General features: G+C 39.8%; 1 protein-coding gene across 2 annotated transcripts; it reads left to right on the top strand.

The window, feature by feature from the left end:
- Positions 1–495: 495 nt before the first annotated feature.
- Positions 496–24,860, top strand: Stard6 (StAR related lipid transfer domain containing 6). Of its 2 annotated transcripts, none has more exons than XM_052155964.1 (9): positions 496–575; positions 1,185–1,347; positions 2,334–2,414; positions 4,231–4,324; positions 4,500–4,549; positions 11,404–11,530; positions 16,745–16,862; positions 19,677–19,770; positions 22,529–24,860. In XM_052155964.1, the coding sequence occupies exons 4-9, from the start codon at positions 4,235–4,237 to the stop codon at positions 22,749–22,751; spliced, it is 702 nt and encodes a 233-aa protein (XP_052011924.1). In that variant the 5' UTR covers positions 496–575; positions 1,185–1,347; positions 2,334–2,414; positions 4,231–4,234; the 3' UTR covers positions 22,752–24,860. The 2 variants fall into 2 exon arrangements, with proteins under 2 accessions (XP_052011924.1, XP_052011925.1); XM_052155965.1 differs by having other exon boundaries at positions 535–619.
- Positions 24,861–25,181: the final 321 nt, after the last annotated feature.

The raw sequence follows: 25,181 nt of genomic DNA, 5'->3' as shown, positions 1-25,181 counted from the left end.
GCAGGCTTTGGGCTGCAAAGACTTGGGCCATCCGAGTGTGCTGGGTGTGGCTGGCGGGCCGGCTCCGGGGTGGCGGCGTCCCTTTGCGTGCAGACACAGACATGGCCTTGGGTGAGGACCTTCGTCCCTCCGCACCCGGGGCCGTAGTAGACGCTGGGTGACGACGGCCCCCGCACCCCGGGACGCCCCTACTCTCCTTCGAGGCAGCGCCGCCCCTTGGAAGGATCTTCCCCCTCCCTCCGTCCCGCCGCCCCGCACCCGCGTCTCCTGCGGCGGAAGGATGCCGCGCTCCCCGCAGACGGCTCACCTCGCCGGGACACTTTTTTTTTAAAGCGCACACTTCCAGACTCTCGGCGGAGAGCCCGTGCCCTTCCCAAACCGGACGACGCGACAAAGCATCCCCGAGCGCGACACCGCCCTCCTCAGGACCGCTATTTCCTCCGCCGCCCCAGGAAGGCGAGACGCCCGCGCTCGCTTTCAAACTGACCCAACATGGCGCCGGGACGCAGGGCGCATGTGTAGTACCAGGCGCCGGGAGTGGGGAGGGTCTCGAGAGCCCCGCGGAAAGTTCAAAGGTCAAAGGGCGTTGAGGGGCGTTAGGTCCCCGTCCTCGGGGGAGGTGGGGTTTCTTGTCTTTTCTCTGGGTCGGGTGGGAAGGTTCTAGACTCTATCCGTGACCCATGCTGGCCTCATACAGGCCACTGCTCTTCCCGGCGCGATTGGCAGGCTGGGCATCCCGGGCTGTGGGAGGGAACTGTGCGATAGGAGAGTTGGAGGTACCGGACTCTGATGCGGGACTCTTCTCCCAGAGTCACATCCACAGCCCAAGACCTTCCCAGTGAGCCTTACACGGCTTCAGAGCAACCCTTCCCTCCACCCCGGACCCCGACCCAGCCCGGATAGGTACCAATTCAGCCAGGGTTACTGTGCTTTCCTCTGTGCTCCCCATCCCGCCCCCAAACCCTGACCCTCCTGGACTTCCACCCATCTCAAACACGCTGCAGATTCAGGACTTGGGAAGGCAGTCAGACTGACCTATAATGGGATTTAACAAACTCTTTGGGAACCCTGATCCCAGTAATGAATGGCAGTGAACCAACACGCATTAGGGACCCAGTCAGGCAGCACAGAAAGCAAATTATACAAACATAAAGATCACTAACTTGTATGACCCTGTCTACCAGGCTGGGACAGGATATGAAGTGGGAAGAATCAAGTTGCAACCAAGTGCTATGTCAAAAAAGGATGCTATTTCAACAATGGTCTGTTTTCCACTGACCCTATGGCTGAAGACACCCTTGATTTTCATCTGAATACATTCTAGTTCATCCAATGTTACATCATCAGGTAATAGAACTATAACTTTGCTGTGTCCCGTCTCTTTGTCCTCTCCTTAGCCTTCTAAACATTACCTTCCTGTTGCTCTTAGCAAAATTGGCAGATGCTATAAAATACCATTCAGTAGTTCATTAAACACACATCTATTGTGGAATGCGAAGTGATTCTAAAATAATTATACAACCCATGCAGAAACTTAAAGCTAGTGATAAATGCCAGTAAGGGTGAAATTTCTAGATTAGGTAAGTCAGTGATAAGTAAAACCCTGTGTTTTAGGCTAGGAGAGGCCCATGTTGGAGACTAGCCAAACAATGTTTATGGCATGACCTTAAAAGCAAAACAAAACAAAAACCCTAGATTTTTTTTTAATAACCTAAGCTTCATCTAGGTATCTTTTTAATCTATTCTTTTAAAGGTTCTTCAAAGTTTCTTGGCTTCGGATGTAGGTCAGTGGTAGAGCACTTGCTTAACATGATAAATTTAATCCTTAGACTGAAAAACAAAAGTTTTTTAAATTGCCCGGTAATGGTTGGAAGAAGAATGGCCCCATAGTCTCCGGTGATTGAATACTTGGTCTGGAATTGGTATAACTATATAACTATTTGGAAAGTATTAGGAGGTGTGGCCTTGATGGTGTGTTGCTGAGGCATGAAAAGGCTTGTGTGTGTGTGTGTGTGTGTGTGTGTCTCCAACTTGCAGATCAAGATGTAAGCTCTCAGTTCTTGCTATCATGCCTTTGCTCTGTCATGATGGACATATCCTCTGAAACCATAAACCTTAAATTAGTTTCTTTGATAAGTGGCCTTGGTCATGGTGAATTATCACTGCAGTAGAAAAGTAGGAAAAGTAGAAAAGTACCTATTACTTCCACGTTAGAATTGTGTTTTTTAATAAAGATATAAAGTGTTTGTGAAGGAAATGTAAAAGAATTAATAAAATATGTTGACCTACATTGTGGATCAAAATACTTTGACTTTCACTTTATTCCCTTACAGGCTAACAGATATGGGGATCTCCTCTAGGATTTGGAGAATAGTATCAATGGGCACTAAAATTCTGGACTAGAGGCGAGAAAGGTAAAGATACCAGGATTTTTATGAGAAAGAGGAGCCTATGATATTGTACTATGTTTTTTTTTTTTTATCCAATATAAAGGGTATCTATCACCTAGCTATTGTACCTTCCTGGGAAGCCAAGGAAGAGAATATATAAGTCTATGACCCGTCCTGAAGAGCATTGGGGAGAGCAAGGGTTCTAAATGTTATGATATTTATGCATTAAGGAGTGTGAAGAGGCTTAGGGGCAGTTATTTGAAAAACTTTTTAGTGATGGTTTTAACAGTTAATTTTAAGAGACTAACCTTAGCCAGGCGTAGTGGCACACGCCTGTAATCCTAGCACTTGGGAGTCAGAAGCAGGTGGATTTCTGAGTTTGAGGCCCAGCCTGGTCTATAAAGTGAGTTCCAGGACAGCCAGTGCTACACAGAGAAACCCTATCTGGGGGCTTGGGGGAGACTAACCTTATTGACCACCTTGAACAAAACCACTCACTGATTCAAGCATTTTTGCCTGTAATAACTCTCATAACTTTTATGCCCGCCCCCCATGAGTATCCTATAAAATAGGAAGTTGAAATTTGGAGCCTAAGGTGAAGTTTAGAGCCTAAGCACTTACCCATTTGCAGAGACCAGATTTGAATCCAGATGTTCCCATGGTCTTTGTCACATCTGTTCAGCTTCCCATAACTGAAGAGTGGGTGATGGGCTGAAGAACCGTGCTGCCCCAGCTGCTTGCTACAGCACTCAGTGCCCTTGGGGCTCTACTACGCATGACCATAGACTAGGTGGTTCATAAAGAGCAAGAGTTTATTTTTCACACTTCTAGAGGCTATAAGTCTGACCTCCATGCCATAATGTTTAGTTTCTGGTCAGGGCACTTTTCTGGGACGTAGACTGCTTTTAAGGCTGTGTCTTCGGGGCAGAGCGGACAAATAAGCTCCCTGAAGTCTCTTATAAAGACATTAATCTCATCCCTGAGGTCTCTGCCCTCAGGACCTAATCACCCAGTTTGTCTCTGAATGTGGAGGAAGGAAAAGTCCTTTGCAGTACTTAGCAGCAAGGAAAGACTTATTAAATGTCTTAAGACTAAACTGCTCTGAATATGATCTTGTCTGAATGGTTGACATTTAAGCAAAGGAACCAAGAAAGCATAATCTGTCATGGATTTTCCAAGGAAAAGCACCTTGAGACAAGGTGGTTCTTGGTTGTACTTGAGGAAAATGCAGGAGGTTGATATAATTGTGCCTAAGGGACAAGAAGATAGCTGACAGGATCATGCTTGGAGAGGAAGCCACACTTGGCCTCTCAAGGTTACTACCCAAGAGCACATGACAAAAGATTGTGACACATCATAAGGGAAAAAAGCTTGTTAGAAATAATAGCTTTTGAAAAACCAGAACCTGCCATGCTCTGGGACCTTAGTCAACCCATTTAAGGCTTTATTTAACACTTTGACTCTACAGGGTGTTAGGGATATTCTAACTTTACATCAAGAAGAAAGTATAAATACTACATATCATGTTTCATACACAGCAGGATCAGACTTCACCAAGGTCCCTGATTTCCAAATCTGGTTTTTTACATACATGCAGATTTTCCCATTTGAAGACAGGGGTTTGTGAATGCACGTAATCAGGTAATTATTATGCATTGCTAAATGACAGATGTCTTTAAAAATATAGGATTAAAGTGTAATGTTGCACACCTATAATACCAATCACTTGACAGACTGGGGCAGAAAGATGGTTTCAGTTCATGGGTTCAAGACCAGCTATGCAATGTGGAAATTTTTTTTTGTAAAATTATATTTTATAATCCTTGTTAAATTTTCACAGGTAGATGGACTATAAGGCAATTGCCCAACAAACTACTGAACAAGTTTTAGCTTACAATCAAGACCTATCTGGCTGGAAACTCGTTAAGTCTTCAGTAAGAAAAGTATTTTCAAAATTTTTTCAGTGAAAGTTTACTGTAAAGATGTTTTAAAATAGTATATTCTTTTTTAAGCCAGAAAAACGTAGTTTTACTTTTGTTTTGTTTTTGGTTTATTTTGTTTTCTGTGTCTGACAGTTAACTTATTTCTGGATTTTATTTCCCCTTTGAGAAAAAGATAACTGTTTCCAGCAAGGCCTCCAAAATATTCCACGGACACCTGTGAGTACATTTTCCGTTTACAGTCATTGTTTTAAATTCAATGCCATTACCAAATCTGGAAGTTAGCACCACTTCATTAAGTAGAACAAACTATTTAATACTAACCAGGAAGTGGTGTGTGAAATCATGTGTTTTCATAAAGGAAAGTAATTGTGTGTTGTGCAACAATCTCCAGATATAAATACAGTAGAACGTAAATCCCTCTGCAGATTTAGGTTTGGTGTAGAGTGCTTCGCTCTAGTGCACAAGATCCTAGATCCATCTCTAACACCAGAAAACTATGTATATGGACACAAAAATGTCCTTCCAATTCACTAGGATAGAAAACTTCTGCAGAAGCAAACTGCCGTTTCTTGCCAACAGTGACATTTTTATGATGTTTGGAATCCTTCACTTTTCTCTCCAACCACTAAAAGATTTTCCCCATCCATTTTTTTCTCTTACTCGTGAATGCAGATTTCTTTTTCCTAAATAGCTTTAAGTGTGGTTTTGAGGGTCATACTGTTTCAAACACAACTAAAGTGTGCTTATAAAGTGAATTTTCAGACATATTTCAGGCGTTTGTGTCTTGCCTTCTCTAGTTTTGGTTTTAGGCATTCCTTTATAGCTCCTGGCATCACATCTGTTCCCCCAGGTCATTGCTATGAAGAAAACCATCACAGAATTTTTAGGACCTGCTCCTTAGAAATCCTATACTTTGCACATCTGGCTGTGGGTGTGGTTCTTGCAGTTGTTAGCTTTTGTATGTTTTTCATCTTACTGAAGTTTACCTGTGCTTGTATCCCAATTTTTGTGAGTTTGTTGTTGTTGTTGTTGTTGTTGTCCCACTAAGCTTTTCCTGCTTTAGCCTCCTGTGTGCCATTTTTAAAAAATCAACACATAAGGATTGAGTGAGTTTCTCTTAGTCATTTTAATACGTACCAAGAAAGTAATTCTTTCTTGTGTTGTCTAAGCAACAGATGACCCTAATAGTGGCACTTCAAAAAAATAAACGTGTCTGTACAGAGGTACAGTTAGGCCAGGCATACCAGAGAAATAAAACCTATTTAATGTTTATCTTGATACAAACTAGGATCTGGGAAAAGAGTCTTCTAGATCAGGTGGGTCTGTAGGGATATCAGTGGGGTTGTCCTGGGTCTGTAGGGATGTAGGTGGAGGTTGTCCTGGGTCTGTAGGGATGTCAGTGGGGTTGTCCTGGGTCTGTAGGGATGTCAGTGGGGTTGTCCTGGGTCTGTAGGGATGTCAGTGGGGTTGTCCTGATTACTGGCTGCAGAGAGGTCCAGGCTGCTGTGGATAGCACCCTTCTTGTCATAGAAAAATTTTCTTTCACATTTAATAATGACAGTTTTATTTGTCATTATCTGCAGCACACATCATTATCCACTTGTTAGACCACTCTGAAAACAGACTAGAAAAACAACCCTTGTTAAATATTGATTCATTTGTGGGGTCTAGGGACTCTGATAGTACCATGTATACTAATATGTTACCATCAGTGGGAAGGGAAAGAAAAAGAAGTAATCATGAGGAGACTGGTGATAGGTGTCAGGTTGTTAGGTGGGTTGTTAGATGGCTGCACACAGGAGTGGGGATAATTGAAATAAAGGAAAAATGCTGTCAAGTGTGGGGACTATGTACCCAGATATCATAAACCATACCAGCCTCTGCACTTTAGGAGAATTCACAATAAGTATGAGACCAGAAAAAAAAGAAACCAACACGAGAAAGAGGAAGGGATAGAAAAGGCTTCAAGCAGTAGGTGGCAGTATTGTCCTGCTACAAGGCATCCTTAACTTAGCTAAGGACCGCAGAGTGGGGAATAGAGCTGGGAGGGGTTCCACCTATGATCTGAAAGGCTGGTGGACAGCGAATACACTGGTTCTCACCGTTGGCAGGGGTAGGAGCCGCTGGTGACTGTGGTGCCCAGAGCACTGCTTTGTTCCACAGCTCACCTGGTTTATCCTCTATATGTGTTTCTTCCTGGAAAGGATGTCTGCTTGTTGGCATGTTTATTGATTGGCAGGGAAGGCTTTGTTGTTTAATTTTTGCAGTTTTTTTTTTTTAATAGAGCCTGGGAATTAAGAGTTTGAAGTATATTCTCTCACTCCATGGGCCGCTGGACACTTGGTTGCTTTCCATCACTGTGCAGAAGCTTTTCCACTGCATGCCAACTCTTAGGGCTACTTGCTCCGCTGCTAGTGCTAGGGTTCCTTCTGTTCAGAACTTTGTTTCCTGTACCTGTGTCCTGGAGTATTTTCCTCGACCACTTGGAGTTTCATGTCTTACATTAAGGTTTTTGATGTAGTTTGAATTGATTTGTGTGCGAGGTCAGAGATATAGACCCAAGTTTGTAGCCCTGGTTGTCCTGGAACTCACTCTGTAGACCAGGCTAGCCTCAAACTCAGAAATCCACCTGCCTCCCCCTCCCAAGTGCTGGGATTAAAGGTGTGCGCCACCACCGCCTGGCAACCGAGTTCATTCTTCTGCAGGTTTATATTCTGTGTTTCCAGCACCATTTATTTTAAAAGGAATGAACTTTTGTACAAGTTTATGTTTTGATTAATTTTATTAATTTAGATTTTATTACTCTTTCAGTTAGTTTGGCTAAGAGTTGGTCAGTTTTATTCTTTTCAAACAACCGACTTGTATCATAAATTAATTGTTTTTTGGAGCAGTGGCCCTAGGCTGCTGAACCATTGACATTTGCTAGTGAATGTCAGGGGTAATTTCTAGTCTCCTCCTACACTTGGTGTGCACTTGGTGCCTGGGTTTGATCACTGTGTCCATAAACCCAGTCTGGACTATAGCAGGGGAGGAGGAGTTGAGCCTCCGTTTCAGACTAACATACCCTCCTCTGCCACTTCCCTGAGCTCTGCTGCTTCAGCCTGGTGTGGTCAGCCAGATGCCACACTGCCCAGTGAGCACTAGAGTGCCTGCGTCCTTTCCTCTACAGTCACAAGGACAGAGCTGGCTCACTGACTTTGTTTTTCACAAGTCTGTATTTTTAGAACAGATTAGAGAAGGGTCATTGGTATCAAGCTTGGATCCATACAGAAGCCCTATATGACCACACACGCAGAGAGACAGTGGTAGGTGTTGATTAGCTCCTCGCTGGTACCCTGTTGTCACCAGCATCTCTCAGTGACAGACTCCTGCTCTCTCTTCCTCCTCGGCTACATTGCATTGTTCAAAAAGTCTCAGATATGATTCTGCTTATGTCACTCCCCTGTATAAATCCTTTAAGGATTTATAAAATAAATAAAATAAGGTCCCCACATTTGACCATGACCTCCAGTCACCCTCGGCCCTCACACCCATCACTTCATGCTCCTCCTCCCTGTGTTGTGCTCACAGTGGCGGTAGTCAGATGCCCTGCACTAACCTGCAGAGCCCTCGCAATCCTGTGTGCTTGGCATATTTTCCCATATCTCTCCAAGCTAACGTCAGCTCTGATCATCAGGTTCCAGCTTGACTGTGGCTTCTCCACAGTGACCTTCCTGCCCACCAGGTTAAATGTCTCCCGTGCACACACACTCAGTCCCTGTTTAGCTATTCTGCCTTGTAACCTTCACAGGTAACACTATTGAAATTTATTTTTTAATTTATTATGTATGTCTTATTTGAATATGAAGTGGTTTCAACAGGAACTTGAATAGGAACAAGACTAGAAATAAGTCGCCCTTGTGTTTTGTGGTATCCCTACACCAGAACACTGCCCATCACATAGACACATGATCAATATGTATTTAGGGAATATATGAGCTTTAGCTATATAAATGTAACTGCAATATAAATAGGTAATCTATATACTTTACCAGGATTTGTGCATTCTGTTACTAACTTGCTGTCCATAAAGGACCTTCAGTGGTTATTTACTGAGGACTTGATTTTGAGGACTTGGTGTGCATCAGAAGGCACATCTATGGAACCCCTTTCCTTACTACCCTCAACAATACATTCCTATAACATTGTTATATATTCCTGTAGCATGCATTACATCATATAAAATTTAATTCATTCCCCATATGCAATATACAATTATTAACATGTATATACAAAATAAATAGCATCACCCCCTCCCGTTTCAGGTGAGTGCAGGCCTACTTAGGTGATGCTCTCCAAGGTACCTACATTGTAATAGTGAAATGAAAACTTTCAGACACCAGGACTTTGCATCAAAGGCTACTTGTGTTATCCTAATTATTGTTTCTTCTGAATCCTAAACCTAACCAGTGTGTGAGTTGAGTAATTGAGGCCCATTATCAGAAAAAGCATCTCCAGAGTCTGCCTTTTCTACTGTACTGAACATTTCATGCTTCCTTACCACGCTATTTTCTTTCCTTATCAGTTATTCCCAATCTGGGTATTATGTTGGTGATCACTATCAGCACATTCAATCCTTTCTTAAACCTCTAATGAAGACAAATGAGATATTAATACATTTTACAACTAACAGTATTCACAGTTTAAAAATCATACAACAAAAGTAATATATAAAGTTATGGTGACCCAATTGAAAAGCCCTAATTTAGTATAGTATTTATCCTAGTTTAGCATCTTCACAAGCCCTAAGCCCTAAAAGACTCCCTATAGGAATCATTCACAGGGCTGGAGAGATGGCCACAGTCATTAAGAGCGCTTGCTGCTCTTCCAGACCAACACACACTAAGTTCTCATATCTGTAACTCACAAGTGCATTTCTGCCCACTTCTAAGAAATCCCATGTCCGCTGCCTCTGGGTATTTGTGTGGTGCACATAAACTCATACAGGCACACACGCATAAATAGAAACAATAAATGACCATTCACATAGTATTCATAAGATAGTTTGAAAACAATCATTTAAGCTATGCTGCCTTTCTGCCTTATTAATAATTTATGGAATAAAAGTTAAGTTATTCAGTGGTACTCTTTCAGAACTGGAATTGGGTTTAAACTGGGGCTAGGACATCTCACAGATTTTTTTCTATCTTTAATTCACAAGTAAAAGAATAACAATAATAGTAACGGTTCAATATTATCTCATAGTATTATCATAAATAATTATAAAACAGACTTCCAAATCTCCCCAAAAGAGCTTGGACACCTGTTCCTCCTCTTTATCCTCCATATCCCTGGGCTTTCTCGTATGCCCACATTCTCCACTCTTTCTAGTGAGGCTTGGATTCTGTCTAGCTGCCTGCGGGAAGAAGTACATCCTGTGAAGTACACTTAGTTTGTTTGGCATCACTTGACAAGACTATTAAAAGACTGTGTTAGTCACCATTAGTAATTTCAGAAAAACTTTTATAAAAGACTTATGTATTATTGGGCATAGGTTAGAAATACAAAAAGTCAAGTTGCTATTATCAGAGTTTATGATCTTGCCACAGAGAGACATTAGATAAGTCAAGGACAGTGAGGGCAGTGTGTGTGAACTTGTGAACAAACATTCGTAATGCAACCTTAACCATTTCATGTCTGACCATGTTGCATTTTGTTGCATTACATGGTGATTAGTTTTTGGGTTATTTTTCCCCAAGCTTAAAACTGAAAAACAGTCTCTGTCAGTCCATCTCAATCTCCCTCCCTCCCTCCCTCCCTCCCTCCCTCCCTCCCTCTCCCTCCCTCCCTCCCTCCTTCCCTCCCTCCCTGTCCCCCACCTCTTCAAAATATTTTTCACAATGAAGGAAGTTAACCTTATATTAAGGAATCTTAGCATAACTCATAAAGGAAATTGGGATCAACTAAACTTCTAAAGAAAACTTAATATACACAAGGAAGTTGTCTGAAGAATTCCTTATCTGACCAAATCATAGAAGCCAGTCAGATGCAAGGGCATGTGCCTGTAATTCTAGCTTGAGCATTTGGGAGGCTGAGGAAGGAAGTGCTTACATTTGAGAGACCATCCTGAACTTTATAAAAAGTTGCACAGTTCTGGTCTATGTAGTTTGACCCTGTCTCAATAAATAAAAAGCAAAGTTGAGGGCAATAGTTCTCCACACATGTGATTACTATTCTGTCTACATAATAATGATATTTTGGTTCTAATCACACTTTCTGAAGAAATTTTAATTCTTTAGAGACTTAAAAGTTTTAAACCAAAACATCTATTTTCTTTCTTTGAAAGAAAAATCCAGAGTAAAAGTGTGGCCATACTATTCTAATTTCTTTTTCATCTAGCAAACAGCTAAGATTGGATTTGGATCAGTTTTTCTCCTGATACCTTAATTTCTTGGTAGATAACAACACACAAAATTTAAAAGTTATTGTCTATAAAAATTCAATCATAACACATACACACCAGGGCCTAGCATATACTGGGAAAGTTTTCTACCATTGAGCTATATTCCAAAACTATCTTTATACTTTTTGAGATAGGATTGCACTAAATTGCCCAGTCTGGTCTGGAACTCACCTTCTGGCCTAGACATAAATTATACATCACAATTCTCCTGACTGCTCAGCCCCTGCCAGCTGAGATCACAGGCCTCTGCCAACAGGCCTGACTATAACAGTAAACGTTGGAATAATGGCTGGCAACGTTTATTTATATAAGCTATGCTAGTTTCCACTCAATATTGAATTGAATAAAATTGTAAAAGGTTGTAAAAAAAATCCCATTATAGTAAGTATATAAAGATTTTGAAATTCAAATGAATTTTGTGCTTAGACTTAGGGCTCATAACCAAGGTCTGTCATTACATATATGCAAATATTCAAAAGAATCCAAAATAGAAAGCATTTTTGGTCCCAAATGTTTTAGATATGAGATACTCAATTGCTTTACCATTCTTTGCTATTTTTAACTTCAATACCAGTATATTTTCTAGTTAAGCTAAATTTTTAAATTCTCTTTACTTTAATAACCATAGATACCGTGTTGAAGGAATAATTCCAGAATCAGCAGCTCATCTCTCTGATTTCCTCTTCAAACATGAACACAGAACTTCATGGGATAAATCATTGAAAGGGTTCAGTTTGCTACACAAGATTGATTCGGTAATTTTCTGTTCAGTAGTAAATAATTGTTTACTATGTTCCTGTATTTTGATTCCTTAGCTTATTAAAAACTGTTTAATAGTCTTTTTAAATGATAGGGTTGGGGATTGAACCAAGGGCCATGCCCATGCTATGGCAACAAACACTGTATCTCTGAATGCCCCCCACAACATATACCACTACTCCCATTAAAATTTAGTTGGAGCCAGATCTCACCTAGTTGGTCAGCTGCTGTCAATCTTTGTTTTCTGAGTAATAGAATTTTAAGCATGGACCACTACACCTAGATAAAACATTATTAAAGCCTTAAAATATCAATTTTTTTTTGAGTTTTTGGTTTTTTTTCGAGACAGGGTTTCTCTGTATAGCCCTGGCTGTCCTGGAACTCACTCTGTAGACCAGGCTGGCCTTGAACTCAGAAAATCTGCCTGCCTCTGCCTCCCAGAGTGCTGGGATTACAGGCGTGTGCCACCACCACCCAGCTAAAGTATCAATTTTTAATAGTCAATAGTTTAATGCCAATTAGCTTTGTTCTATTTGTAAAGAGGTATCATATTCCTAATATGATGGTCTCTTGTTGATATGTTCTTATGCCATAAGGGAATGAAACTTAGCTATCCACATGTATTATATAGAAACAAATTTAAACATGCCTTGTTGAAAGGAGTCCAAAGCCAGGCAGTGGTGGCACATACCTTTAATCCCAGCACTTGGGAGGCTGAGGCAGGCAGATTTCTGAGTTAGAGGCCAGCCTTGTCTACAGAGTTCCAGGACAGCCAGAGCTATAAAGAGAAACCCTGTCTTTAAAAAAAAGGAAGGAAGGGAGAGAGGGAGGGAGGGAGGGAGGGAGGGAGGGAGGGAGAGAGGGAGGGAGGGAAGAAGGGAAGAAGGAAGGAAGGAAGGAAGGAAGGAGGGAGGGAGGGAGGGAGGGAAGGAGGGAGGGAGGGAGGGAGGGAAGGAAGGAAGGAAGGAAGGAAGGAAGGAAGGAAGGAAGGAAGGAAGGAAGGAAGGAAGGAAGGAAGGAAGGAAGGGAGGGAAGGAAGGAAACGAAGGAAACGAAGGAGGGAAGGTCCAAAATTATATTGGGAGGATGGTGTGCAGATGGTGAAGGAGGCCAGAGGCATAGACTCTCATGGAGCTGTAGTTACTGTAGTTGTGCACTGTCTGATAAGCGTTCTGGGACCAGAACATAGGTCCCCTGCAGGAGCAGCATGTGCCATTACTCACTGAACTGTCTCTCCAGCCATGGCTTTGGGAGACTTGTTGCTGCTATTTTGGTTTTTAAGAAGCCCACATGGTCCCAGTGCTCACTACCCTGCCCATACTGGCCTAGACTAAAGATTCTCCTGCCTCGTTGATGCCGTGACTGCAAGTATCCTGGCAGAGTTTAGTTTGTGAATGTGGCATTAGAAAGCATCTACATGTTACTCTGGACCATAGGACTTATTAAAGACAGGGACTAGAGAGCTAGCCTCATGGGTGATGGCCATGCAATTACAAGGATCTGAGTAAGGATTCAGAGAACCCATGTGAGACCGGGGTGTGTGTGTGTGTGTGTGCAAAGTAGCAACTATAACCCCTGCACTCCCACAGGGAAGATGAAAAGTGCGAACAGAAGTCCCAGAACTCATGGGTCAGCTAGCCTGTATATTCAGTAACACACAACAAAGAGATTTTTCCTCAATCAAAGTGGATTTCAAGAGTCGACAGCCGAAGTTGTCGACTCTTCACACAACACATGCACTGTTGTAAACAACACACACATACACATACATACACACACATACACACACGCACGCACACACACACATACAATGCAAAGCAAAGAGTAAAACATTTTTGAAAGACTCAGGACAAAGTATGAACTAATGAAAGATTTTATGGCAGCACACATACTAAAATCCATACAGAGAACATTTTTGTTTAAGTATGACATGTAATCTCGTTAAGCACTCCATATTTTAAAATATGCACAATCCTAATGTACAAATGAAAAACAAAACCACATGTATTATTTAAAAATCACCAATATTACAATAATGGTTCCTAATGCAAACAACAAAAACAAAATTTCAAAAAAAAATGTAAGAGAATTAATAATACATTCAAAGCATTCAAAAAGATAGGATCCCCAAAAAGGATTTAAAGACAGAAACAACTCTTCAATGAAGTTCAATAAAAAAAAAAACCAAACATCTGATTAAAACAAGTCAATTCAGGACATTAAAATAAATTTCAGTAAAGATATAGAAACATTAAAGCAAAGTCATGAAGATATGAGACTACAAGTGAAGACTCAACATCAAATGAAACTCAATTAAAAAGAGAATTCCCTGTCAAAGGCCTAGAAAATCTCTGTAAAGTTATAGAAGAAAATTTTCTAAGGCTAAGTAAAGAGATGGCTATCAAATTCAAGAGGCATATAGAACCAGAGAAGAAACACTCCCTATAGTATTATAGTTAAAGCATTTAAGTACATGCAACGGTAGTTCTATAAGAATAACAGCTGACATTTCAGTGGAAACATTGTAAAATCCATAGAAGTAGAATCTGAAATACCACAGATGCTAAATTAGATTAGAAAGTCCAACAAAATTTTCAGCCACAATTGAAGAGGAAAAAAAGGATGAAATTGGTGAGAATGATTATGGAACTATCCAAGCAATCGAAATGAGTCTAGGGTGGTTTGCACTAGGGCAAGCATGAGGAATCTTAGACTTGAAAACACAGTCTAGAGATGGAGACAGCAGGCTGTGCTATGGAGGAAGAAAGAACCAAAAATGAGTTCTAACAAGATTTTGGTGAAGGTTAGACAACTAACATATTTTAGAAAACTGTATACTATACCTATGTACTTAAAATGGATGGATTTATCATATGTAAACTAAAAAAACAAAAACAAAAAAAAACAACAACAACAACAAAAAAAAAAAAACCAATTAGCCAATACTGAGTCCTCAGGAAGGCCGAGGACTTGCCCTGGTGGCCAGCCTGGGGCTACATATGGTGACTTTTTCTGAAATGAACTCTAGGATTGTGGGTAGCTTAGAGTGCAGCTCTTGCCTGTCATGCATCAGCTCCAGGGTTTGATCCCTAGCACTGCAAAACAAAGAGGAAAAACATTTTTGCTAGGGTTTCAGCTAATGCTAACATAAATGGGGGTGGTATACAGCCACAGAGAAGTAAGACTGAGTTCCGTGATTTGATAACTGGTGTTTATAAACTTATAGATCACTGAGTCTTTGGTTCTTCAAGTCTTCACAATAAGCAAAAAAAAAGCAAATGCCTGACATGCATGGTGTTCACAGTATCATAGTTAGGCCTCTGTAATTTTGCTTGTTTTGATTAAACTTATCTTAAAAGGCTACATAGAAAAAGAGATTGGAGTGAATCCCTGAAAGATAGATCTGTATCTATAGAGAGAGCTTATGTTCCTATCCTCAAAAAATAAAGTAAGAGTAAATCACTCCATGACCTTTGCAATAGTGGAGCAGTCAGTTTGAGAAGCAATGTTCCTCACTAATCAAAACAAAGTTGTGAGGCTTTTCCTATCACCATTGTGTCGCATCATAGGGTCTTTTAGCACTTCAGAAAGGTCTGCTCTTCTTGTGAGTTGGTAGAAAAGAATGTTACATTTGACACTAAAGGGCTTAAAAAGCAGAGTGGGGACTCCTAGGGCAAATATATGACAAGAACTAGGATTTGTTCCCAGTTCCTGCCCCTTCTAGTCAGTGCTCCATAGTACCTCTGAAAGTCATTATTTCACCTTCCTGTTCAGATTTACAGTATGTCACCTCCAGAGGTCTTATCGGCTTATTTGTACAGCCCTTGGAAGAGGGAAGAACTGTTACTCTTAGAGACATGTATAATACAGTGTGCAATGAGGTAAACAGTGGTACATCATTACGGACTAGGAGGCGAGGGCAGAGGACAACATAAGAATAGATGAAGCAGAGACTGTAAAAGGCAGGTTTTTGCTGCTAAGGTGTTTTATAGTAGTTTTCTCCACGTTACACTCTTTCATCTTGGAGGGAAATTTCGAGAGACATAGGATGTAAAGGGAAGTGATATTTTATGACAAGATTTTTACAAGGAAGTAAAACAACAGGATATTCTAGAGGGGCGTGAAACAGTCCGTGTTTTAGGTAAGCTCACTTAGGAAAGGAATTAGGCAACTCAAAATAGTTTCAGGAAGTCCCTGAAACTCACCAGATTCACTAAGCTCCTCCTTCCTCACAAGTATGTGACTAGGAAAGACTGCTGAGAGTCACTTAATAGGCAAGCAGAGAACTGCCCAACTACTTTGAAGAAACAAGGAGTTTCTGGAACAAGGAGCTGCCTGGAAGAGGCTCAGATAAACTGAGCTACCTGGAAAGAACCCTGAGCTCCCTGCAAGCTGTGCAGTGAGCTCCAGGTTTACAGCTCTTATGAGCTGTCACTCATGCTGGGGAGGCCTTGGTAGGGCAGCTGTCTTTGAGTCCTTTCTGCTCCAGTAAGTGAGTGGCCTCTCACCCATATTCCTGAAAGTAACCCTAATAAACTCATTGATTCATCAAATTGGACTTTTGCTGTATCCTTACATTGGACTGCCATGGGTTGCCTTTCTGGGATGAGCAGACCGGTATTAATGTCTCCCCAGGAAAAGTCTGTCTTGCAATTCAGCCTGGCAGAGAACTGAAATCACTGAAAGAGATTGGGTCCTTTTAGTGGGTTGGACTCTGGGAGATCTTGCCCGAAGGCACAGCATTGGAAGTTCACGGTTAAGCCATTCTAAATCCAGTTTCACCAGATGGTTTTAACACTGGTCTTTAGTTTTAGACCTTATGCTATAAAGTGCCAAATCAATGTATTTTTCAGATTTATTTTACCTACCTAACAGAGACAAGATAGGATTGTATGGAAGTCAGAAAACCTATGTTCTAACTACTTCCTAGCTGTGCATATGATTTCATCTCATGGGCCTTGTCTTCTCCATCTACAAATAGAAAAAGTGGTCTTTTTACTCTTTGCTGAATGTTGTGCGCTCATAATTGTGGCTCTAATGTTCTTTATCACTAAAAATGCAGGCTGACTTGGTGAAACTGGCTTAACACTTTCTTTAAATCTTTTTATTTTCTAAAGGCAGATGAAACATACATGATGAATTTCTTTGGGGAACAATAAATCATTCATATTAAGTAATTCTTGCAATCTTTATGGTTTGATTTGTTGCAGGACACACATATATGCCACACCATTACACAAAGTTTTGCCATGGGCTCAATTTCCCCTAGAGACTTTATCGACTTAATACACATCAAGCACCATGAAGGGAATGTGGACATTATCAGTAGTAAGTTGAAACATTTTGCCCATGTTTTAGAATTACTATGTATCATTAAAAATTTTGCCTTTAATAATTAGTGTTAATAGTTTAGAAGAAACTATATTTCAATTCATTTTTATTTGTTTGTTTATTCAGTGCAACCAAAAAGCTTGTGTCAAATACACAAGCCAGGTATTTTACCTACCCCATGAGCTGCTGGTTAGAAAAGTTCCTCCTGTACTTTTGCAGTATGAACTGTGAACTCATAGAGGTAGATAACTCTAAGCAAAACTTTCAGTGTAATCAATAGAACAAAATGGCAACCAACAGATTGGTAAAAGATCTTTACCAGTCTTACATCTGATAAAAGGCTAATATCCAATTTATACAAAGAACTCAAGAAGTTAGACTTCAGAGAACCAAATAACCCTATTAACCTGTGGGGTACAGACATCCTCTTAGTGTCATTTATTTTGGGAGAGACTGCTATAGTCCAAGGATTAACAGAGCCTTAAATTTTTCCTTGCCAAAATATAAATTGCATGTCCTTTAAGTTACTGCCATCCTGGAATACTCTGTGTCTACTAATTTCCCTCATCTCCGAGTTACCACTGCTCTTAAATCCTACATTAAGAATGGATTCTTAAATCCATTAAGAATGCTTTACTACACCACCTTGAACTGTCAGCTAATTGTTGCATTTCTGTTGGCTTGTTCAATGTGATAGTGTCTCTTGGATAGAAGCCCCAAATTCTCTTCCTACAATTGGCTTTCAAGAATGTAATTATTTTAAACAAAGAATATAGAAAATAAATTTTAAAAAAATACTAAAAAATTTCAGTGTATACATTTGTAACTTTATTAAACAAAGCTGGGTTTTATACATAACTTTAGAGTTGACTTGTTTAAAGTAGGCATATATATTAATTCTTATACTGCTGAGTATAAAATATGAAAATATTGAGAATAGTGCTGGATGGGTTATTCCTTAAATATGCTTATATCTCTTCTAGGGAATTCAAGTTTTGATATAACTCTACCCTGCTCTGCAATGTGACTCTGTGATGTGCAAATGTATCATAATTTGCTAACTATTTCAAAACCTTCTCACACCAGAGCATTTAAACTCTGAAAGTTTAAGATCATGTTAAAAGTACTTTGGAGGATAGTAGTGAAGATCCCAGTTTTCTTCTTGAATTTGATTTAATCTTATTTCTATCAGAATGCTTCCCCTCCTGTAAGCTTCTCAGGGACAGACGGTGAAGTTGTGTTCTTACTTCCCATGGGATATAATATCTAAATATGCGATGACTCCAGTATTTTCTTTCACGGAGAGCACTTCTCAGCCCTCTAAGTCAACGCCAGTTCTCCAGGTCTCACAGCAGATCACTAAAGATGGATATTCTCAGTGTATATATATTTTAACCATTGTTTTCAGAGTTATAGTATATAGAATGCTTTCAGAGTCTACTGTATACATTTTTGCCTTTCTAGAATTATAGATCTATAATTTTCCATATTTTGAAAGCAAGCCATTTCTAGACTTTTATTACTAGTCAGAAAGGAGGTGAAATAGCAGCTGCAGTTTTAGCTCAGTGACAGTTCTGTCATGGGCTCTAGGCCCTATCCCAGCAAAGCAAAATAAGTCAATAAATGAGAATGGGGTCAGGCATGACTGAGCATGCCTTTGATCCCAGCTCTTAGGAGACAGAGGCAGGTGGATCTCTATCAACTCAAGGCCAGCGTTGTCTACAGACTGTGTTGCAAGGAACCAGGGCTACATATTGAGACCCTGTCTCAAAAATTAATTAAGCATAATATAAGCTCAAACTAGCAACTAGAAATAACCGTCCATTTTTTTGAAACAACAAAGCTAACTTTTCTGTGAGACATTTCCAGTGAGTACATTTTCAATGGATGGTCAAGTTTTCTTAGTGTCTTTACAGCTCACTCTGCACCTTGCTTTGAGGTAGATACTTTGTGTGGAATCTCACTGAAGATAAAGCTGAAGTTCAGAAATTAAGCAGTGAAAACATTGATTGACATATCTAATAAGCTACTGGATTTTAAAGTCCTGTCTTCCTGGTTTTCAAAGTCATGCCTCCCTAAAGAGTCATACTTTTGGTAAACTGTCAAGATTTTTAAAAGGAAATAGAATTATAACCTCCACATTTTAAAAGGAAAACTACCTTATTAGCACTCCAGGCAATACTATCATGCCAGTCTATGAGGCTCTGTTTAGAAAGTGGTGCAAAAATGGAACATTCGTACAACCACATCACCTCTGCACCCGGGCTTCCCTCTGCCTTTCCCATAGACTTTGTCACGATCTTTTAGAAAAATCTATATCCTCTGGTCTGACATATTCTCTCAAACTATTTTTAGAAATTATATAATTATCATCACCATAATCACAATCACTTCCTCTTTTCACTGCAGCATATATATCTTGCAGCATAATTAATTACTGAGGCAAATTCTCCTAAATTTTAATTACCCTTTGAAATTAGCACATGGAATTAAGAGAAGAGGGCTTTATTGTGTCTCAGTAGTCCGTGATTTTGTGGAGAAATAAGTGTTAAAGATAGCCAGTGAGTCCCTGGGGCTGGCTCACTCTCTCTATGCTTCACCTCAGAAAGTGATGAAATGATACTTTTAAAGCGTGTTCCTTGTATAAAAATATACAAGCATCTCTAAGAATACTAGTACAGACATATGTACACTGTGAAACCAGTATTAACATTGAAACCAAATGCTGTCATATATCTTAAAATTATGCTTCTAGAAATTATATTTTTTTGTCTTGGTAATTGGGTCTCACTTCAACTTTTTAAATCACAGCTAAAAGTGTGGAGTTCCCAGGGTATCCTCCAACTTCACATTATATCCGTGGCTATAATCACCCCTCCGGCTACGTATGTTCCCCTCTGAAGGAGTAAGTATTACTTTTGTTTATTTTAACAAGATTTTTAACTTCAACATACGATTTACTTCACTCACCAATAGAAATATATACCATTATATTTTGTTGGAAGAGAAAAACTGCTCGTACAAGCAATTTTAAAAATAACTTTTTTATATTTTTGTCTTAAATATAAGAACAAAGATATGTTCAAAGTTTCTGGGCATAATGAAACACACAAATGTTTTCCCATAGGGAAACCTCCCATGATGTTTATATGTCTCCACTGTAAAGGAGGTTTTAAACATGCATATATGAGAAGCCCTAAGTGTACTTAGGCTGCATGTGTGTATGCACATGTAATAATTAAAGAAGAACTCATGAGTTTAAGAAGTAGTGGGGGTGGGTAGGACATAGGAGGAGCTAGGTAGGGGAGAAGTAGAAATGATGGCAATACAGTACTCCTTATTTTCATGAACAGTTATAAAACAAAATTTAAAAAATTATAATTAAAAAATAAAATTCCCTAAAAATACAGCATGCATTTATAAACCATGAGTATTTTATCCTGAGTGAATTACTTCCAGGGGACCACCTGCTTTAAAAAATTATCTACAGAATGAGACATCCAATAGGTATATTCAGATAAAATCTGCCAAAATCAGAACTGAAGTGCTGCCAACAGGTGGTCAAAAGATAAAATGATAGACTAAATAGATTCAGTAAAATTACACATTGCATTGAATTAGAGTACATGCATACATGCATATATATCACCTCACATATTTTTAATTTTTATTTATGCTGTTATTTCTTATTAAAGTCAGTATTGATACATATAATGAACATAAAATTTGGGATGGTGAAATATAAATTTGTAAGAGAAAAATGCGCTTATAGTTTTAGTCCTGTGTTCCTATCTGCTTTCTCTATTGAAATGGAGAACTTTAGACATTTTTTACACATTAGTGGACGGTCGTTGCTCCACATAGTTGTAATAGGAGTACGAGCTGTCTTTCCAGTCACTTGTCAGTTTTGAATTTGTGGCCAAGATCTTAGGATCCCTACCAGAACAACACCAAATGAAGGAGGAGAATCAGCTCTTGGCAGGATTCTTGTTACGCTCTGTGGATCAGACCCCACCTCCCATCCTGCTAGGATAATGTTACAGTCCCGTTTTCACGGACTGGAAAAAGATGCGGACAGAAACCATGGTTCCTGATCGTCTCTTCCCTGCAGTCTAACATTCTAGACAGCAGCCATTTGTAACTGAGCCATGAAACACCTGTGGTCCACAGTGTCCTACTGAAGTACTCTCCATAAGTAGCAGAAAAGCTTCCTGATGTGTGTGACCCATAGTAAACTCAAGTAAAGCTTTAGGACTGACAGAAGTAGCCTTAGCTCTTCAGAAGGAAATGCAGAAATGGTGACACTTCCGCAGTCAGCTACTGCAACCTTAAAATCATTCAGGGAAACTCTGTCTGACTCCATAATTTTTAAGTTGACACAGAATTTTTCATACGCTAAAGATGAACTTTCTAGTATATCCTAAATGCTGATGTATTTAAATGGATCTACCTTTATGAGTCCAATAGAAACTCTATACCATAACAACTGGAATCCATGGTTACACTGCTCATTTCAAAATGCATAAAGCTGTACCCACTACTGCGTTGAGTCTTTGAATCACCCCTTTCTTCCTTGAATTTGCATTCAAAACTTTTCCTCTCACATAGTTTGCTAATGGCATAGGTTTACAGCTTTGATTTTTTTGAAAAATAACCTTATAATTTTCTATAAAAGATAGTATGACTTAAACTTTTGAAATGTGTTTTCTACGACCATAACATCAAAGGATTAAAACTGCATGTGTGTAGCTGGATGTGGTAGTATAATTTGTAACTTAGAACCTGGGAGGTGAAGGCAGGAGGATTTCTGTGGTGTTCAAGCACAGCCGGGGCTCCACAGTGAGTTCAAGGCCAGTCTGAGACGCATCCCATACTCAGTCTCTGAGAAGAGGGCAATTAATGAAAGTAATTAGATATGAACTAGATGGCTTGGCTTGTACAGTTTCAATATGATGGTTTTCATTTATTAATATATTTTGTTTTGTTATATAAACCTGTTCTTTGCTAATGAGAAATATAAAAGGGAATAGGTCTAAATGGGAGAGGAGGTGGGGGAACTTGGAGGAGTAGAGGGGGGAAATATAATCAGGACTTATTGAATGATAAAAGAATATTTTTATAATAAAAAGAAAAGGTAGAAATATATTTCATAAAAATTTCATATATTCAGGAACATATTCTATAACTTTTATTTCTCTGTTTATTTTAATAGAGGCAGATATTATATTTCTTATAATTAGATAATGTACATATAGAAAAGTGCTGCATAAAGTTTATAAATGCTACATAAACATGATCAGAGCAGGTGTGCAGAGAAAATGTTTGTATTCTGAGGGTTATGTATCTGTTCAAAGGATCAACTAACAAAAGGAGGAGGTACTTACACTAAAACTTCAATGTATATCATGACTACTTAATATTGTATAAGAATGTAAAGTTCCAATATATACTCTGACCACTTAATGTTTTATAAGAATTTGACCTCAGGCCACTCTCCGTTTTCCTCCTTGAGTTTCTACAGTGCTTATGGCACTATCTTGCCATGTGCACTGTAGAAAGAGCCAAAGAGAATTGACTTAAGAATCTTGCCCTCTATAAACTTGCCATCTCATAGGATCAAATTAAGACTGCTTTATCTTTTGTAACTCTTCATTCACTTACAGAAACCCAGCACATTCCAAGCTAGTGGTGTTTGTCCAGACAGAAATGAAAGGAAAATTGCCTGCATCAGTAATTGAAAAGTCTATGCCTTCCAACTTAGTAAACTTCCTCCTCAATGTGAAAGAAGGCATAAAGACATACAAAGCTCCGCCAGTACGTGCACGCCACAGTACGCACTCATCTGTACACAAAAAGAAGGAAAGCCTTTCTGCCATTAAACCCTAGAGATTTCAGACAGCACAAACTGCTAGGAAGCATGGTTTGTTAGTGCAGATCGCTCCTGAGTCAGTGCGGATAAAGCTGGCATGCATCTCTAGGCACCAACCCGGACAGAGTACTTAAAATATTTGTCAAAATAAGAACTTCGCTGTACAAGAAAACTCATTTAAATACAGTTTTTAAGCTAACCTAACATTAAATGATGTTCCATTAATACACTTTGACCATCTGAGCATGCTCTGCATTTGGATCATAAAGAAGGAGATACAGTCAGTAGGGTCAATAGTTAGCATTAATTAGAGCTTAAGTAGATATTCATCTGGCAGTGATGACAAGCACCTGTAAGCCCTGCTGAAGCTGCTAAAATAGGACCAGCACAATGAGACTGGCCTGAGCGAATCGGAGAGACCCTATGTCAATAAATAAACAAACCAAACAAGTTATAATATGCATTTTAAGTTATTTTTCTTTCACCTACTGCTTAAATTGAGAAATATGGAAAAAGTGAACACAAAAATTCAAAGATTTCCACTAGGGTGCTCAGAGTACAGCTTAGTGGTAGGATAATTGGCTAACATTTAAAGGGCCTGGATTCCATCTTTAGCACCAGAAAACAGTAAGAGTTCCACTCCAGCAAACAGCCAGGGATGTTTATCTGAAGCTCGGTTTCCCCTGGGTATCAACAAGGAGGAGCAAGGTGGCAGGTCACAGGCTTGGTCACTCTGCTTCTGTCACTGCAAATCACTGTCCACCGCCACCAGGAAGGGCTCAGCAAGTGAAGACATGGAGCTGAACTGCCACATATATCTGCCATCAGGGTCTGTCAGTGCTCTGCTTTCAAAGGAGATACCACCACCCAGCTCTTACACTAATTACAGCCGACAGTGACGCTGCCTTCTTAAAGGGACCCTGAAGTGGGATCCGGGGCCCTTCAGAGAGCAAAAGATGTGGAATCATACCTCATACTGACAGAGTTAAAGGCACTTCAGCAGAGGACAGACACCTACCTGCCCAACAAATGATATGGAACACGTGGGTAGCAAGAGGCCTTCACCTAATCATGGGCCATTCCTAATAACCATCTATAATGATGAACTCACAATGGAACTTGAAAACAGAGACTGACATAACACCCTAGAAAATACCCATAACCTACAGCTGAGCAGGATTCTTACAAAGGAAAAGTGATCACCAAAACTAAGTGTGCATTGAATGAGAAAAGACACAGGTGGGGAGAAATATTTGCAAAACATTTGTAAGATATTTGCAAAATATTTGCAAGAACTCTTACCTAAAATATACAAGGAGCTTTCAAAATGTTTAATATAAAATCAATCCAGGTAAAAAGTGGGAATCTGTAATTAAAAACAAACAAACAAAAAAAAGTTATGCCACATTAGGTAAATTCAAGTATCATTCAAGTTGAGGTGTCAGTACACTTATCAGAATGGCAGAAAATTTGAAAACAGTGATAGAATTGAGCGTTGTCATAAATACGGAGAAACTGTGTCACATTTCAGGTAGAAGGAAAAACAGCACAGCGGTCCGGGAGAGGCATGGTGCAGTTGTAAGTAAACCTGCAGTGTTCTCTGGACATCAGTCTGTCCCGTGGAGTGGGAAATGTTCTCATGAGAATCTCTCTGCAACTGTGCACAGCACCAACCGACAACAACCCTCAAATCCACAGATTCTTTAATGAGTAAATGTGGTTTGCCATAGGTGACATAGTGCTAAACAAAACAACAACAACAACAAAAGAGGAAACAGTTTCTTTCTCTTTGGTTCAAAGAACTCCTTCAAGTAAGTTTTGTTAGTGCTGCAATAGTGGTCACGAATTCTTTCAATCTGTTTTTAATAATAGAAAGATTTTCTTCATCCCTCTATTCTGTCCGCGGTTTGGTGGGCGGAGGCAGCGGTGAGCTCCCCTTCCACGCCCTCCTAGTTTTCCAGGTCGGCTGAGACATCCGGGATCTTTCCAAGGGGCTCGCCTTCCTGTGTAACTCTGCCTCTTGTGTCTCTCTTGCAGCTTTCAATGTACTTTTTTGTTTCAAATATTTAGAAGTTTTGGTTTCATCTGTTTTATGTTCTAAATGCCTTCTCTGTCCAGATCGGCTGCCGCTGAAATGTTTTACTCTAGTAAACATTGCTTCTTCTTCTTTTTTTTTTAAAGATTTATTTTATGTATGTGAGTACACTATTGCTGTCTTCAGACACACCAGAAGAGGCCATTGGATTCTCATTACAGATGATTGCAAGCCACCATGTGGTTGCTGGGAATTGAACTCAGGACCTCTGGAAGTGCTCTTAACTGCTGAGCCATCTCTCCAGCCCCCTTAAACATTGCTTCTGGAAACACATTTTTACTTTCCTGTATATGCATGATTGTTAAGTTGGCATTTTCATAATTTCTAAATGCCCTGAAAGCCCAGGATACTC

The sequence above is a fragment of the Apodemus sylvaticus genome, chromosome 13 (assembly GCF_947179515.1).
Source record: "Apodemus sylvaticus chromosome 13, mApoSyl1.1, whole genome shotgun sequence".
Lineage (NCBI taxonomy): Eukaryota > Metazoa > Chordata > Mammalia > Rodentia > Muridae > Apodemus > Apodemus sylvaticus.
Note: the sequence above shows the minus strand (reverse complement) of the source record. Positions and strands in the feature narration are given on the sequence as shown.